A 14,233-nucleotide genomic window follows, 5' to 3' on the forward strand; every position below is an offset into this window, starting at 1 on the left:
CACATAATAGTGACTGGTCGTTATGCTGTTTGGTTGGTTTGCATATTAGGGTTTTATTATATAGGATGTTTTTAGTATCTTGCTGATCAAGGATTGAGCCAGATAACCTAACCCACCATTATGAGATCAAGAATGCCTCTGACCATTTTCTCACCTTATTCAACACATCCTTCAAGGAAGGAATATCAAGCAAGGAATACAAAAATTTCTTGAGAGATTAGGTAAAATGATTCTGCCTAATCCCACCAGTCTCTTGATTTCTCAGGGAGCAGCATTTGATGATGAAATGCTATTCTAATGGGTAAACCCCAAAACGCCACCACCAACCACCACCACCATGACTACCACCACCACGACTTCCACCATCACCACCATCACCACCACTGGATATTCAAATATTTCTCAATTTTATAACATGAAATGAAGTCTTTTTCATTCTCTGCTTTCCCCTTACTCTCTTGCTGTCCTTATTCCTTCCTCAAGTATCCCTGATTTTATCCATGTCAATTCCCACCTACATTATCAGGTCTTCGCATCCCCATGTTTAACCCTTGTACCTGAAATTTCAGCTCTCCTTCTCCAACTGACAAAACTTATACATCTTGTACAACACACAGCAAAAACATCTAGTCATAAAACCGCCCCTCAGCCTCAGTCCCAATTTCTCTCTCTCAGCCCTTATGTATATACTCTGAAGAAGGACCAGTTACCACACATTAACTCTGTAACAGAGTTAGGATATGGGTTGGTTCATCTGAACACCTCTCCAAGAATCTGAATCAAGTCATTTATCACCTTCTCACCTTCATCTCAGTCATGGACCCTTTGGCTTTTTTCATTTCCGGGTGCCTCCCCACCAACCCAAACCCCTGAGAAGGAGGCTTGGTCTTCCAGGGAAGCCTCCAAAACACTTACCTTAGTGACTTCAGGTAGCAGGATGGCTGTTTCAAGGCCTCACTGAGAAGGTTCAAGTCTTTGTCTTCCAGGCCATTTGTGCTGAGGTCTAGGTGGGTCAAGTTCCTGTTACCCAGGACAACGTCACGGAGACGTTCCCAGCAAGGTTCCCTGAGGCGGCAGTCAATTAACCTGTAGGGACAAATACATGGGAGAAAAGGAAGGAAAGGACTTCATATTGAGAGTATTCCTATCATCCTATAGAGGGTGCCCCCCCCCAAATGTATACACACTTTAATGCTGATAACTCATGTGATTTTCAATCCTTTTCAGGTTTAACTGATTTGAAATCATTGGTGAAGCCAGACTAAGCTTTGAACAAAGAAAATGTACCCTAAAGTGCCACTGGACTTCTTTTTTTAATGGGGAAGCTTAAAAGATAAAGTTTATGGTACAAAACCAGCAACAGTTGACAATACACAAAAACCGAACCGACAAATTCTTGATGTTTGTGATTCTATTGCTTTGCGTTATCAGCAATGCCTAGACCAGAACAGTCATCAGTTTGAAAACAGGCACTGGCAAAAAAAATTATTCATTTCTGTAGATTCATTAAATTTTTTTTTTGTTAATCCTCACCCAAGGATATTTTCCCATTGATTTTTGGAGAGAGTGGAAGGGAGGTGGGGAGACACAGAGAGAAACATCAATGTGAGAAAGACATCGATTGGTTGCTTCCCAAATGCGCCCAGACCAGGGCTGGGGATAGAGCCTGCAACCAAGATATGTGCTCTTGACCAGAATCAAACTTGGGACCCTTCAGTTTGAGCGCTGATGCTCTATCCACTGAGCCAAACCAGCTAGGGCAATTCATTTAAATTTAAAAAATGAACTCTATATTAATAAACACTGACTTTATAATAATTCAAGGTGTGTGTACACTTTTTGGGACACCCTGTATATATATGAACTTCTCTCTTATCTGAAAATACATCCCTTTTTTAGCCTCTTACATGATAAAGAGATTAGAACATAAAACTGACCTAGTCATGTAGAAGTAAATTCTAATTCTACATTGGATTCTGTTTTTTGGTCAAGATACCACTTCCTTGTGGATTGGTCATGTGCATTGAATTACCTTATGTGTAAAATCTGTAACTTTTTCAATTCTGTTATTCTTTCGCTGTAATTTTTTTAAAAAAATTATTGTTGACAGTATTACAGATGTCCCCTACTCCTCCCCCCTTTTTATTTTTCAATTACAGTTGACATACATATTGTATTCATTTCAGGTATACTAGTACACTCCATGATTAGACATTTATATAACTTAGGAAGTGATCACCCACAATAAATCGAGTATCCAGTTGGCACCATTCATAGTTATTACAATATTATTGACTATATTGCCCTGGCTATACTTTACATCCCCATGACTGTTTTACATATATCAATAGTACTTATTTTTTTTATTTTAAATCCTCACCCAGGGATATGTTTTTATTGATTTTAGAGAGTTGAAGGGAGAGAGAGAGAGAGAGAGAGAGAAACATTGATGTGAAAGAGAAACATCGATCAGTTGCCTCCTGTACATGCCCTAACTAGAATTGAACCCACAATCTTTCAGTGCATGGGAGAACACTCCAACCAACCAAGCCACCTGGCCAGGGCCCAATTTGTACTTCTTAATCACTTCACCTTTATCACCTAGTCCCCCAACCCTCCTCCCCTCTGGCAACCATCCGTTTATTCTCTGCATCTACGAGTCTGTTCTGCTTGTGTATTTTTGTTCTTTAGGTCCCGTATACCCATGAAATCATACAGTATTTGTCTCTCGCTGCCTGACTCATTTCACTTAGTGCAATACCATGATAGTTCGTGGCTTTCCAAGGGATGCACGTTTACTTTGGACAATTGTAAGGTACAGCGAAATATGGAGCAGATGTTGTGAGCTAGTGATGCCTCCATCAGTGGATAGATTTTTGACAGTAGGCCATGGTGTTCAACAGTGGGCACTCCCAATGGTCACTTACGCCAAGCCCCTCAGAGCACAAGCTGGGAGGCACAGGGCTTCACACAAGAGGGACAGCCCGTTGCCCAAGCAGTTGTAGGATAAGTCCAGAATCTTCAGCTTCGTGTTCCTCATCAGGACCTCCTTGAATCCTTCACAATCATCCGCTAAGAGGCCACACTCCACCAGCCTGTGGGGAAGAGGAAATGTCAGATCCCATCAGCTTCTATGTCCCTGATTCACCCCTCTGGCTAGTCCCATCAGAGTCAGGAAGCCCATGTTTGCTCTGCTTGAGTCTCACCCTGAAACCCATCACCCATTCTCTAGACTTGAGACACATACACATGAAGTTACTGTTCATACACAGCTTCCAGTTCCCCAATGAAAATCCCCCAAGACATCACGTGATCAACAAGGCTTCCGCCTGTTCCTAAATCCATGTGGGTCAGCCACACGGGCCATGTTGAGTTGCTTGACCTCTATCAGGTGTTATTCTTCAAGGTATTGGCTATGTTTGCTGTTCCTCTAATTCCACCCCTCCAACTCCTGAACCCCACTTAGGATGTACTTGTTCACCCTGAATTGTCCTGAATTGCACAGACCTGCATTACTAGCATTCAGGTCCAGAAACACATCGTGTCCATCACCCCTGTCACTTATCCTCACCTCTAACACCATGGTCTTGCCCATCTGTGAACTTTATATAAATAAAATCATATGATATATTTACTAGTACTCTTGAGTGTGTCTCATTTCCATCCATGAGACCTATGAGATTCATCCAAATTTGTTGCTATCATTATAGATTGTTCACTCTCAGGAAGGGAGTCTATAACGATAGGTCTCTCTCTTTTTTGTTGTTTTATTGCTTAAAGTATTACAAAAAGTATTACATATGTCTCCTTTTTCCCCCCCGCCCTTGACAATCCCCTGGCCTCCCCTACCCCCAGTGTCTTATGTCCATTGGTTATGCTTATATGCATGCATACAAGTCCTTCGGTTGATCTCTTACCTAACTGACTATTAGTAGGTATTTCCATTTTTCAGATATCATGAATCATCGTCATGAATATTGTAGGTCCTATCTTTTGGCAAACTTATGCATACAGCTCTGTTGGATGTACACCTCAATGTGAGATTGCTAGGTTACACAAGATGTCAGAACCCACGAAAGCCAAAGAGAGGCAAATGGTTTTCCAAAGTGGTTGTACCAATTTAGAAACTTGAACTCCCCTATTTAACGCTCAAGTTCACGGAAAGGTAAGCTTGTCTATGAAGAATAGAAAAAAGGATGAAAGTAGACAGGTAAGAAAAATGTATGAGGCTGGTGAGCTTGGAGACCTACAGTAAACTCTCTATGTTGCACGCAGGATTGTTCAAGGCATTACACAGCAACTTGAAGTCATCATGGGAGATTCTTGTGTCACTGAGATCCAGGTGTTTTAAAACTGGGCTCTGGGTGAACACCTCAAAGAAAAACCAGCTTTCAGCGGAGAAGGAAACGTTATTCATCCTGCAGAAAAAAAAGAAGGTTTGGTTAGGTTTCTATTCAACAAAACCTGAGAAGACAGCTTGAGCACCTGCTGATTCTCACCTGTGATGTAATATTATCCACTGTTACAAACTCCCAAGTGTAAGCGAATTAACAAAAGAAGTTGCTTTTCTTCCTCATGCAATGATTCAATGAAGATGTTACTGACTGTTTGGGAGGAGGGTTCCTTTAAGACAATAGCTCTCACCCAGCCAGTGTGGCTCAGTGGTAGAGCAGTGACCTATGAACCAGGAGGTGACAGCTCAATTCCTCCTCAGAGTACATGCTGGGTTTGCAGGCTTGATCCCCAATAGGGGGTATGTAAGAGCTAGCTGATAGGTGATTCTCTCTCATTATTGCTGTTTCTATCTCTCTCCCTTCCTCTCTGAAATCAATAGAAATATATTTATACTAGAGGCCCAGTGCACAACATTTGTGAACTCGGGGGCAGAGGGGTCCCTCAGCCCAGCCTGTGCCCTTTTGCAGTCCAGGAGCCCTCAGGGGATGTCCGACTGCCGCCACCACCGCTGTGCTCACCAGCTGTCAGCCCAGCTTCTAGCTGAGCAATGCTCCCCCTGTGGGAGTGCACTGACCACCAGGGGGCAGCTCCTGCATTGAGTGTCTGCCCCCTGGTGGTCAGTGTGTGTCATAGTGACTGGTTGTTCCACCATTCTGTCGGTTTGCATATTACCCTTTTATTCAGCCTTTGGCTGAAAGACAACAGCACGCTAGGGCAAGGGGAGCACACTTTGGTGGGGGGCACCTAGATATTGCTGCCACACCAATTCTCAGACTAATATCGCTCTTGCATATTCCTCTCTCTGGAATCCTTACTCTCCACATCATGGCAGAGGAGAATCTAAAATCCTAGACTAGAAAGGCTTTCCAGACCACCAGAATCTCAGATCCACTTACTTCTTTCATACCCACCTCCCACGGAGGAGGATCTACACATTTTATGGTGGGGAACATAGAAACCAACCAAGCCACACGTGACCATATATTCCTGGAGGTCAGGACCATACTCCTAAGCTCCCTTCATTTCGTGGGATTCAGTACAAAGCCTGCCACCCCACTGGCCCTCAGATATGGGTTGGCACAATGCTCCTGAAGCCTTTTAGGAAGGAGCAGACACAGTAGCTACCAGCAGGGGCTTTGTGCAATCAGCTCCGAGTTCAGAACCCAGCTCTGCCCTCTGTTAGCTTTGTGACCTTGAGCAGCCCATTTCAATGTGGTGAGTAGGGGTAGAGGCTACACAGCTAGAGACATGGGATGTGAGACTCTGCTCTAGGCTGTAAATCTCCAGGTTGCCCCAAAAGCTAGAGGTGAGACTCATTGATCTCCACAGCAGACTCAGGTCCAGGCAGGCCTCCAACTTACTTAAGCATCTGAAGGCGACACCTGGGGTGCTTCAGATGATTGCTCAGTGTTACGAGGGCCGGCCCGGGGAGGTTACTGTCACTCACTTGGAGTTCTCTGAGGTTCTCATTTGCCGTGAGCACGGAGCAGATGTCATTCCAATAGAGTAACTGGTAACCTGTCCTGGAAGGAAGGAGACAGGAAAAGTTCTCCGCGGGTCAGCAGTCACTCCAAGCCGTTCATAACATAGGAGCATCATGAGTGATCTTCCCAGATGCAGGGCATCTGACTCAGAGCAGATCCACCCGTGGTCAGGTCAGCTCATCTTATATTCATGATTCTCAACCAGGGGCCATGTTGTCCCCAAGGGCCGTTGGGCAATGTCTGGGGACATCTGTGGTTGCTCCCACTTGGGGAGAGGGGTGCTTCTGGAATTTAGTGGGCAGAAACCAGGGATGCTCCTCAACATACTAGAATGAACAGAACACCGTCCGCCCATCCACAAATGTCAATAGTGCCAGACTGAAGAACTTTGGTGTATCTGCCGGGAATTTGATAGGGAAAGCTGGAGCCGTAAAGCATAGGTGTTAAATGAACCTCTAGCAAGACAACTAGGCTCACACTGAGCCTTGACCACTTCCTCACTTGGACGGCTTTTGAGATATCACTGCCTCAGTTTCCTTGCTTGTAACATGATAATTAAGAGCCATCTATCTTGGGGGATGAGAAGAGATAAATCAAAGAGCTTATATACTTAGATGCATGGACATGGGCAATAGGGTAGTGAAGATATGGGGAGTAGATATGGGCTGGGAGGAGGAGGTTGAAGGGGAGGAAAATGGAAAATGAGAAATACCTGTAATACTATCAACAATAAAAAATAAATTTAAAAAGTGGAGGGAGAGAATCTATCTCATATGATTTTTTATTAAAGTAAGTTAACATTTGGAAGATTATTCAGAATCCATTTAAAAGGTAATTGCACCCTAACTGGTTTGGCTCAGTGGATAGAGCATTGACCTGGGGACTGAAGGGTCCCAGGTTTGATTCCAGTCAAGGGCACATACCGGGGTTGTGGGCTCAATCCCCAGTAGGGGGCATGCAGGAGGCAGCCAATCAATGATTCTCTGTCATCATTGATGTTTCTATCTCTCCCTTCCTCTCTGAAATCAATAAAAATATATTTTAATAAATAAATGAAAGGTAATTGTTAGCTGGGAAGTCAAGAAAGAGTGTGGTCCTATGGAAACGGTATGAGAATTAATTTGAGGACCTATCAGCAAATACTTGAGAATGTGTAGGAAGACACTGCACAGCCTCTCCTATTCGGTCTTCCTAGCGCCTCCCAATACGGCAGTTCACATGGTTGCCCTTTTTACAACGAGGCAACTTCAACAGAGAAAGACCACCCTGCAGACAAGGTCACCTGTTTCCTAAGGAGTCCAGCCAGGATGTGAGCTGAGGTCTGTTTGACAGAAAAGGTGAGGTCCCCAACCCCAATCCTCTATGAAAAATGCCGGGAGTGAAACCCACTCGGGAATACGGACAGATGCTAAAAAGGCAACAGAAAGTCATTGAATGGACTCACATGGAGGTGTCTATGAAGACATTTTGGATGGAAAAGTCAAGTTTCCTCAAGGCCGAACAGCGTGTCAAGCAGTAGGAAAGGACTATCAAGTCCATCAGGTCGGTGATCAAAAAGGACACCTCTTGGAACAGGTCCACCGCCCACCGCACGAAGGCCTCGTCCTCCATCTCGAACAGACAGTAACACAACATCAGGAAATTCAGCTGCCCCCGAAGGTGCTCACTCTGGCTGACGCCCCATAGGTGCTGCTCAACTGCCTGCCGTACCTCCTCCTGGCACAGGTGGGCGCCAAAGAAGGCACCCAGCTTCCTCTGTTCGTTTTCGTTCAAAAGGCCAAACAGGAAAGATGGCAGAAAGATCCACTGGGCCTTGGTTCTCTTCAAATGGGTCGCCAGCACAGCCTCGGCACAGCCCACCGCCGGGATCGGGTGGTCGGCGTGGCTCTTGATGAAGTAGAACAGGGCGGCGCAGACCTCCTGGATGCACAAGTGGAGGAACGTGTACGAAGCGTTCTCGGTGCCCCCGCCCTTGCGAAGGGCCTTGATGTCCAGCAGTGCAGGGATGTCAGAGGCCGCCAACCCGTTTCTCCGGAGATCCTCCTCCCCGAACACAAACGTGTTGCTCCACATGCCCTCGGCAGCCAGGGAACACAAGCCCTTCAGCCGGACTCGGCTTTGCTCATCCGGACAGCGAGCCCCCTTGGGCGTGAACAGGTTCAAGACAAACGAGGAATACAGCGAGATGGTCCGCCGGCAGGTCATCGCCAGGTCTTTCCCTCGTTCCATCTCCTGCTTCAGACAAGTGCACGCGGCCCAGCACAGGACGGGGATCTGGCACATGGAAAACAGCTGCTTGTTGCTTCTGATGAAATGGAAGGCTTTGACGCCTCTCCACCCCTTCCGGAATATGAAGCTGAAACTCAGCAGCATCTCGTCCTCCGTGAATCCCTGGAGCGTTTGGATCTCTGGGTGCCCCAGCCTGTCCTTGATGAACCGTGCGTACGAGGGCACCGTGGCCACGAGCAGGGAGGACTCTGGGAGCATCTTCTTCCTCAGCAGGCTGCTCAGGACCACCTGGACGGGCCGCTGAGCCATCCAATCGCTGCACAGATCTGACTCGGGCTCATTCAAGTCATACATCAACTCTTCAAAGCCGTCGAGGATGAACAAGAGCCTCTCCGGTTCGGAGGTGATCTCCCCAATGGGGGTGAGGGAGTCGGACCAGTCTCTACAGATCAAGGCGGCCAAGCTGGTCACTGTCACCTGCCTCACCTCCCGGCAGCAGAGGTAGAATACGTAGGAGAACTTCTGCTGGTAGAGCGTGTCCTCTGCCCAGGCCAGCATCAGCTTCGCCAGGACCGTCGTCTTCCCGACCCCCTGAGCCCCTGTAAGGATCACTGTCCGTCTCCTGGGCTCCTTGGGAGCAAAAAGAAACTCCAGGCATTTGCGCTCTTTCTGGGTGAGCTCCTTGTCAACGTATCCATAACAATGCATGACAGTGTCTCGGAACCACGCCTCGCTGAATTTCTCCTTGATGTGAGCGCGATATGTCTTTGTGTATCCTGAGTCCGTGAGCCCGAGAAAATAAGACAAAACACACATGTTTGAGTGAAAACCCCAGTACAGACGTTGGCATGGGCCCTGCCATTTTTCCCTCTCACTGCGTTTTCTCAGGGATCTGAAAAAACTGTGGCCTGCCACCAATGCTGTTCAACAGTCAGTGTTGTAAAAAAAAAAATGTCACTGGGACTCAGTCATGCTCTTTGCTTATATGTTGTCTACAGCTGCTTTGCCACTACAAAGGCAGGGAAGAGAAATCATGATGGTGATGGTAGCCCATGAAGTCTAGCTGTAAACCCCATGGCCCACTATGGTCTGCCAAACCCAGGTCTAGACACACACACGTACACACACACACACACATATATATATATATATACACACATATACATGCACATACATATATGCACATGCACATATACATACATACGCATACGCACATGAAAACATACATAAACATGCAAACACACATCCACACACATCCACATAACTGTTCATTGTTGCTACTATATAGCAAACACTAAAGAATCACTTCTAACCATGGATAGGAGACAGGTTGAATTATTTATGGACTATTGCACAGATAGTAAAAGTGTAGAATATTTTTTAAAATTGTCACCTGAAGATATGCTTATTGTTTTTAGAGAGAGGGGAAGGAGAGAGAGAAACATCTGATGTGAGAGAGAAACATCGATCTATTGCCTTCCCCTTGCACCTCGACCAGGGATTGAACCTGCAACCCAAGATGACATTCCAACCAACTGAGCCACCCATCCAGGGAAAGTGTAGAATAATTGTTATTAAAAAACAACAACAACACAACAAGACAATGTCTCTGCTATGTACCCATGTATGCCTACAAAGAATTTAAATAATGCTAGCAGCTTTCTGGGTATGGAATTTATCTGAAGGGCCCAACCCTGGGAAATGAGGTGTAGTAAATATGACAGTGTACCCTTTGATAGATGACTGTGGACCATGTATACAATGGAATCTCACTTGTCCGTAAAAAAGAATAAAATCTTATCATTTGCAACAACATGGATGGACACAGGGTATTGTGCTGAGTGAAATAAGTCTGTCAGAGAAAGACAAATATCCTATGATTTCACTTATATGTGGACTGTTTTTTAACAAAGAAATGAACAAATAAAACAAAAACAAAGTCATAGACACAAAGAACAAATGGATGGTTCCAGAGGGGAGGGATGGAAGGATGGGTGAAAAAGCTGAAGCATTATCAAGTCAATAATAGTACAGCCCTGGCTGAGTGGCTCAGTTGGCTGAGTATTGTCCTGTACACCAAAAGGTTTTGGGTTTGATCCCTAGTCGGGCGTGTGTGAGAGGGTGGGAGGCAACTGATTGATGTTTCTCACATCAATGTTTCTCTGTCTCTCCCCCCTTCCTCTCTCTCTAAGATGAATTAAAAAACAATATATCCTCAGATGAGAATTTAAAAAATAATAAATAATCCTATATGAGAAAAGCCTAATATGCTAAAGGTCTGGTCGACCAGTCGGCCGTTTAACCAATCAAAATGTAATATGCTTATGATAAGCTAAGGCCACTCAACCGCTCACTATGACGTGCACTGACCACCAGGGGGCAGATGTTATGACTGGTAGGTTAGCTTGCTGCTGGGGTCCTGCCAATCAGGACTGAGCAAGACAGGCCAGACATGCCCTGGAGCCCTCCGAGGTCTCTCCCCCACTGGCTAACCTCCTGCGTCCCTCCCTGCCCCTGATAGTGCACCGATGGGTCCCTTGGCCTGGCCTGTGCCCTCTCACATCCCAGGACCCCTCGGGGGATGTTGGAGAGCCGGTTTAGACCCAATTCCGCAGGCCAGGCCAAGGGACCCCACTGGTACACAAATTTGTGCATCGAGCCTCTAGTAGTGCAATAAGTTTTCCTGGTGAAAAATGTTTACTGTGAGGTGATCCCATTGTAAGGTAAATAAATGCTGAGTCCCTGTACTATATACCTGAAACTATTGTAGTATTGTGTGCTACTATTCTGGTACCACAATAGAAAAGTCAACATAATATCCCAACTGTTATTATAGCAAAATGGCATGCATTCCAATATTTTTTAAACTTCTTGTTTTGTTTTAGAGAGAGAGAGGAAGGGAGAGGAAGGAAGAGATAGAAACATCATCAATGATGAAAGAGCATCATTGATTGGCTGCCTCCTGCATGCCCCACATTGGGGATCAAGCCTGTAACTGGGGCATGAGCCCTGACTAGGAATTGAACCATGACCTCCTGGTTCATAGGTTGATGCTCAACCACTGAGCCACACCAGCTGGGCTGAATTCCAGTATTTAAATGCTCCAATAGGACTACTGTAAGGATATAATGAAGCTGCTGAGAAAATTGCATTCTATGTGAATGTGATCTATACACAAATACCGATGGTCATCATGGTGACTCAGAGGTCATGACAAGTGTTGCTATTGGGGCTATCATGATGTAAAATGGTCAACTCTTTTTTTTCTATAATCCTTACCCCAGAATATGATTATTGATTTTGAGAGAGAGAGGAAGGGAGCACAGAGTCAGAGAGAGAGAGAAACATTTATCTGTTGCCTCCCATACATGCCCTCACCAAGGATAAACCCACAACCTTTTGGTGTACTGTATGATGCTTCAACTAACTGAGCCACTCTCGATAGAACAAAACACAATCTTCCCTTTTAAAAAATTGGCCCTTAAGGCTATATTGTGTGTAAGCCATAGCTCCTCTGAACGTTTGCTTGTTAAAGATTAAAATGCATCCATACAGGGCAGTGACTTAGAAATCTTATTGAACACTGGTATTCCATGGCTGCTTTGGATAAATACACAATCACACCAAGTTAACCTTAGTTCAGTGCATGATCCACAAAAGATGTTAACTGCAATTTTTGCTGAACCGTCAAGTTCATAGTTGCTGTGATGGAACTTCACCTTAGAGTTTCTGGCTTGGATGCAAGGATAAATGATCAGTAACCCAGCCCTAGTTGGTGTGAGTAGTGGTTGGAGTGTCGGCCCACGCACCAAAGGTTCTTGGGTTCAATTCCTGGTCAAGGGCACGTACCTGGGTTGCAGGTTCGACCCCCGGCCCTGGTCAGGGTGTGTGTGAGAGGCAACCAATTGATGTTTCTCTCTCTCCCTTCCATCCCCCTTCCACTCTTTTTAAAAATCAATGGAGCCCTAGCCAGTTTGGCTTAGTGGATAGAGCGTTGAACTGGTGACTGAAGGGTCCCAGGTTCGATTCCAGTCGAAGGCACATGTCCGGGTTGTGGGCTCAATTCCCAGTGTGGGTCATGCAGGAGGCAGCTGATCAATGATTCTTTCTCATCTTTGATTTTTCCATCTCTCTCTCCCTCTCTCTTCCTTTCTGAAATCAATACTAATAAAAAAAAGCAATGGAAAAAATATCCTCGAGTGAGAATTAAAAATAAATAAATAAAAATAACAAAATTATCGGCAACTCAGGCGTGCAATTCAGTTGAAGACATGGTACCCAACCACATTTACCACATGGAACCACTGTCTTCTGTGGATGACAAGATCCCTTAGTACTTGCTGAGCCTGCTGTGGAGACCATTAGACGGAGATGATAGATGGAGACCATTTATCAAAATTATGACAGGATCCTTGAGATGAGAAGCCTTGTCCCCATGCGCCAACCCCGGACTCCCTCACCTGTACACTCCTTCTTGGCCTTCTGGCAGAGGTCCTCCCGGTTGATCTTCTGGAAGATGGTGAAAGTCACATCCCAGGCTTGTGTTTCCTTATAATGCTTGACCAGCAGGTTTGCCAGGACTTCCCGGGTCGCCTTCTTCACGTTAGCCCAGGGGATCTGCTGGAGTCCCAGGTGCAGAGTTTCTTGCTTGAGCTTCTCCTTAAAAATCTTAAACTCGTTCCTGCTGAGCTCCTTCAGGTACCACAGAAGGCCAAATTCAGAAAAGAAAGATGATGCCATCTTGGCCCGGACAGAGATCACAGTCTTCAGAGAGAGAGAATTACCGGGAACGAGGACTAAATGAAACCTGTGTAAAATTCAGAGCAGTTTCAAATTATCCACATTATCCTCTGGACCTCATCTCTGTTCTCCTGTTTGTCTCAACAGGTATGAATCTTTATTTTATTTAAAAAAATTTTTTTAAGCACTGTTCATGACCTGTTGGCTGTGCTGCGGCTAACGGGTTCCAGTCCAGTGCTACAGCAGCCCCACTGCCACCACTCGGACCGCCTGATGGTGGCTCTCAGTGTCAGGTCTTGGACACAAGCATGGGGGGAAAAATAATTTTTTTTTATCCTCACCTGAGATTTTTGAGAGAAAGAGAGAGAGAGAGAGAGAGAGAGAGAGAGAGAGAGAGAGAGATCCATGTGAGAAAGAAATAAAGTGCCATGCTCCAACACTGGCTCAGCCAGGCTCCTCCTACTCCACTTAACTGGCTTTTTTTTCTACTCTAATAAGAAACATCAATCAATTGCCTCCAGTACATCCCCAACTGGGATGGATGGAACCCAAAATCTAGGTGTGTGCCCTAACTGGGAATCAAACCCATCACCTTTTGGTACATCTTAGAAAGAAAGAGAGAGAGAGAGAGAGAGAGAGAGAGAGAGAGAGATCTCAATTTGTTGTTCCACTTATTTATGTTTCACTGGTTGATTCTTGTATGTGCCCTGACCGGGGATAGAACCGGCAACCTTGGGGTATTGGTACAATGCTCTAACCAACTGAGCTACTGGGCCAGGGCCGAGCTATGGTACTTGAATAGAGCGTCCCAACAGAGGGTGAACACCATCATGGCAGGAGTCTTTCTATGGAAATTTCACGTGTTAAAGAGTCAAAATCCAGGGCCATGGTTAAGGTCACAAGGACTGCTGTCTGGGTGGTCAAGAAAGGAGGCAGGACAAAGGTGGAGAAGGCAAAGACTTGAAGTGACAAAGCAGATAAAAGAGAGACTGCAGGGCAGTCTCTCCGCTGACTCACCGCTCCAGGTCTTCCTGGCGGGTCCTTAATGAGTGGCGGCTGGGACTGGGAAGAAATAGGCTACGGAGCCATATGATTGGCCAATGAATTGCTCTCATTCCATTGGCTCAAGGGTGATGACCAGGCCTAAGAATAGGTGAAACAAATTCTTTTTTTTTTTTTTAATGTCCCCACGTTGGGTGTGGTCTAGCTCTTTGTTCCTGGTTTCCTACCGGGGTAGATATTTCAAACCAAGATTCTGATTGTGGAGTCGCAGGGTTTCTGGTTGTGAGCAAGTTCCTTCTGGTCTCTCCAAACTGGCTAATTTA

The 14,233-nt window shown here is 45.6% G+C and overlaps 1 protein-coding gene across 1 annotated transcript in view; it reads right to left on the reverse strand.

Moving 5' to 3' along the window:
- NLRP4 (NLR family, pyrin domain containing 4) overlaps positions 1–12,908 on the reverse strand; it is a 17,563-nt gene extending 4,655 nt beyond the window's left edge. The window contains 6 exon segments of the mRNA XM_014547530.1: positions 916–1,086; positions 2,928–3,095; positions 4,251–4,418; positions 5,817–5,973; positions 7,361–8,944; positions 12,629–12,908. Coding sequence (XP_014403016.1) covers positions 916–1,086; positions 2,928–3,095; positions 4,251–4,418; positions 5,817–5,973; positions 7,361–8,944; positions 12,629–12,908 — 2,528 coding nt within the window.
- Between the last annotated feature and the right edge of the window lie 1,325 nt (positions 12,909–14,233).

This window comes from Myotis brandtii, unplaced genomic scaffold, assembly GCF_000412655.1.
Source record: "Myotis brandtii unplaced genomic scaffold, ASM41265v1 scaffold4781, whole genome shotgun sequence".
NCBI lineage: Eukaryota > Metazoa > Chordata > Mammalia > Chiroptera > Vespertilionidae > Myotis > Myotis brandtii.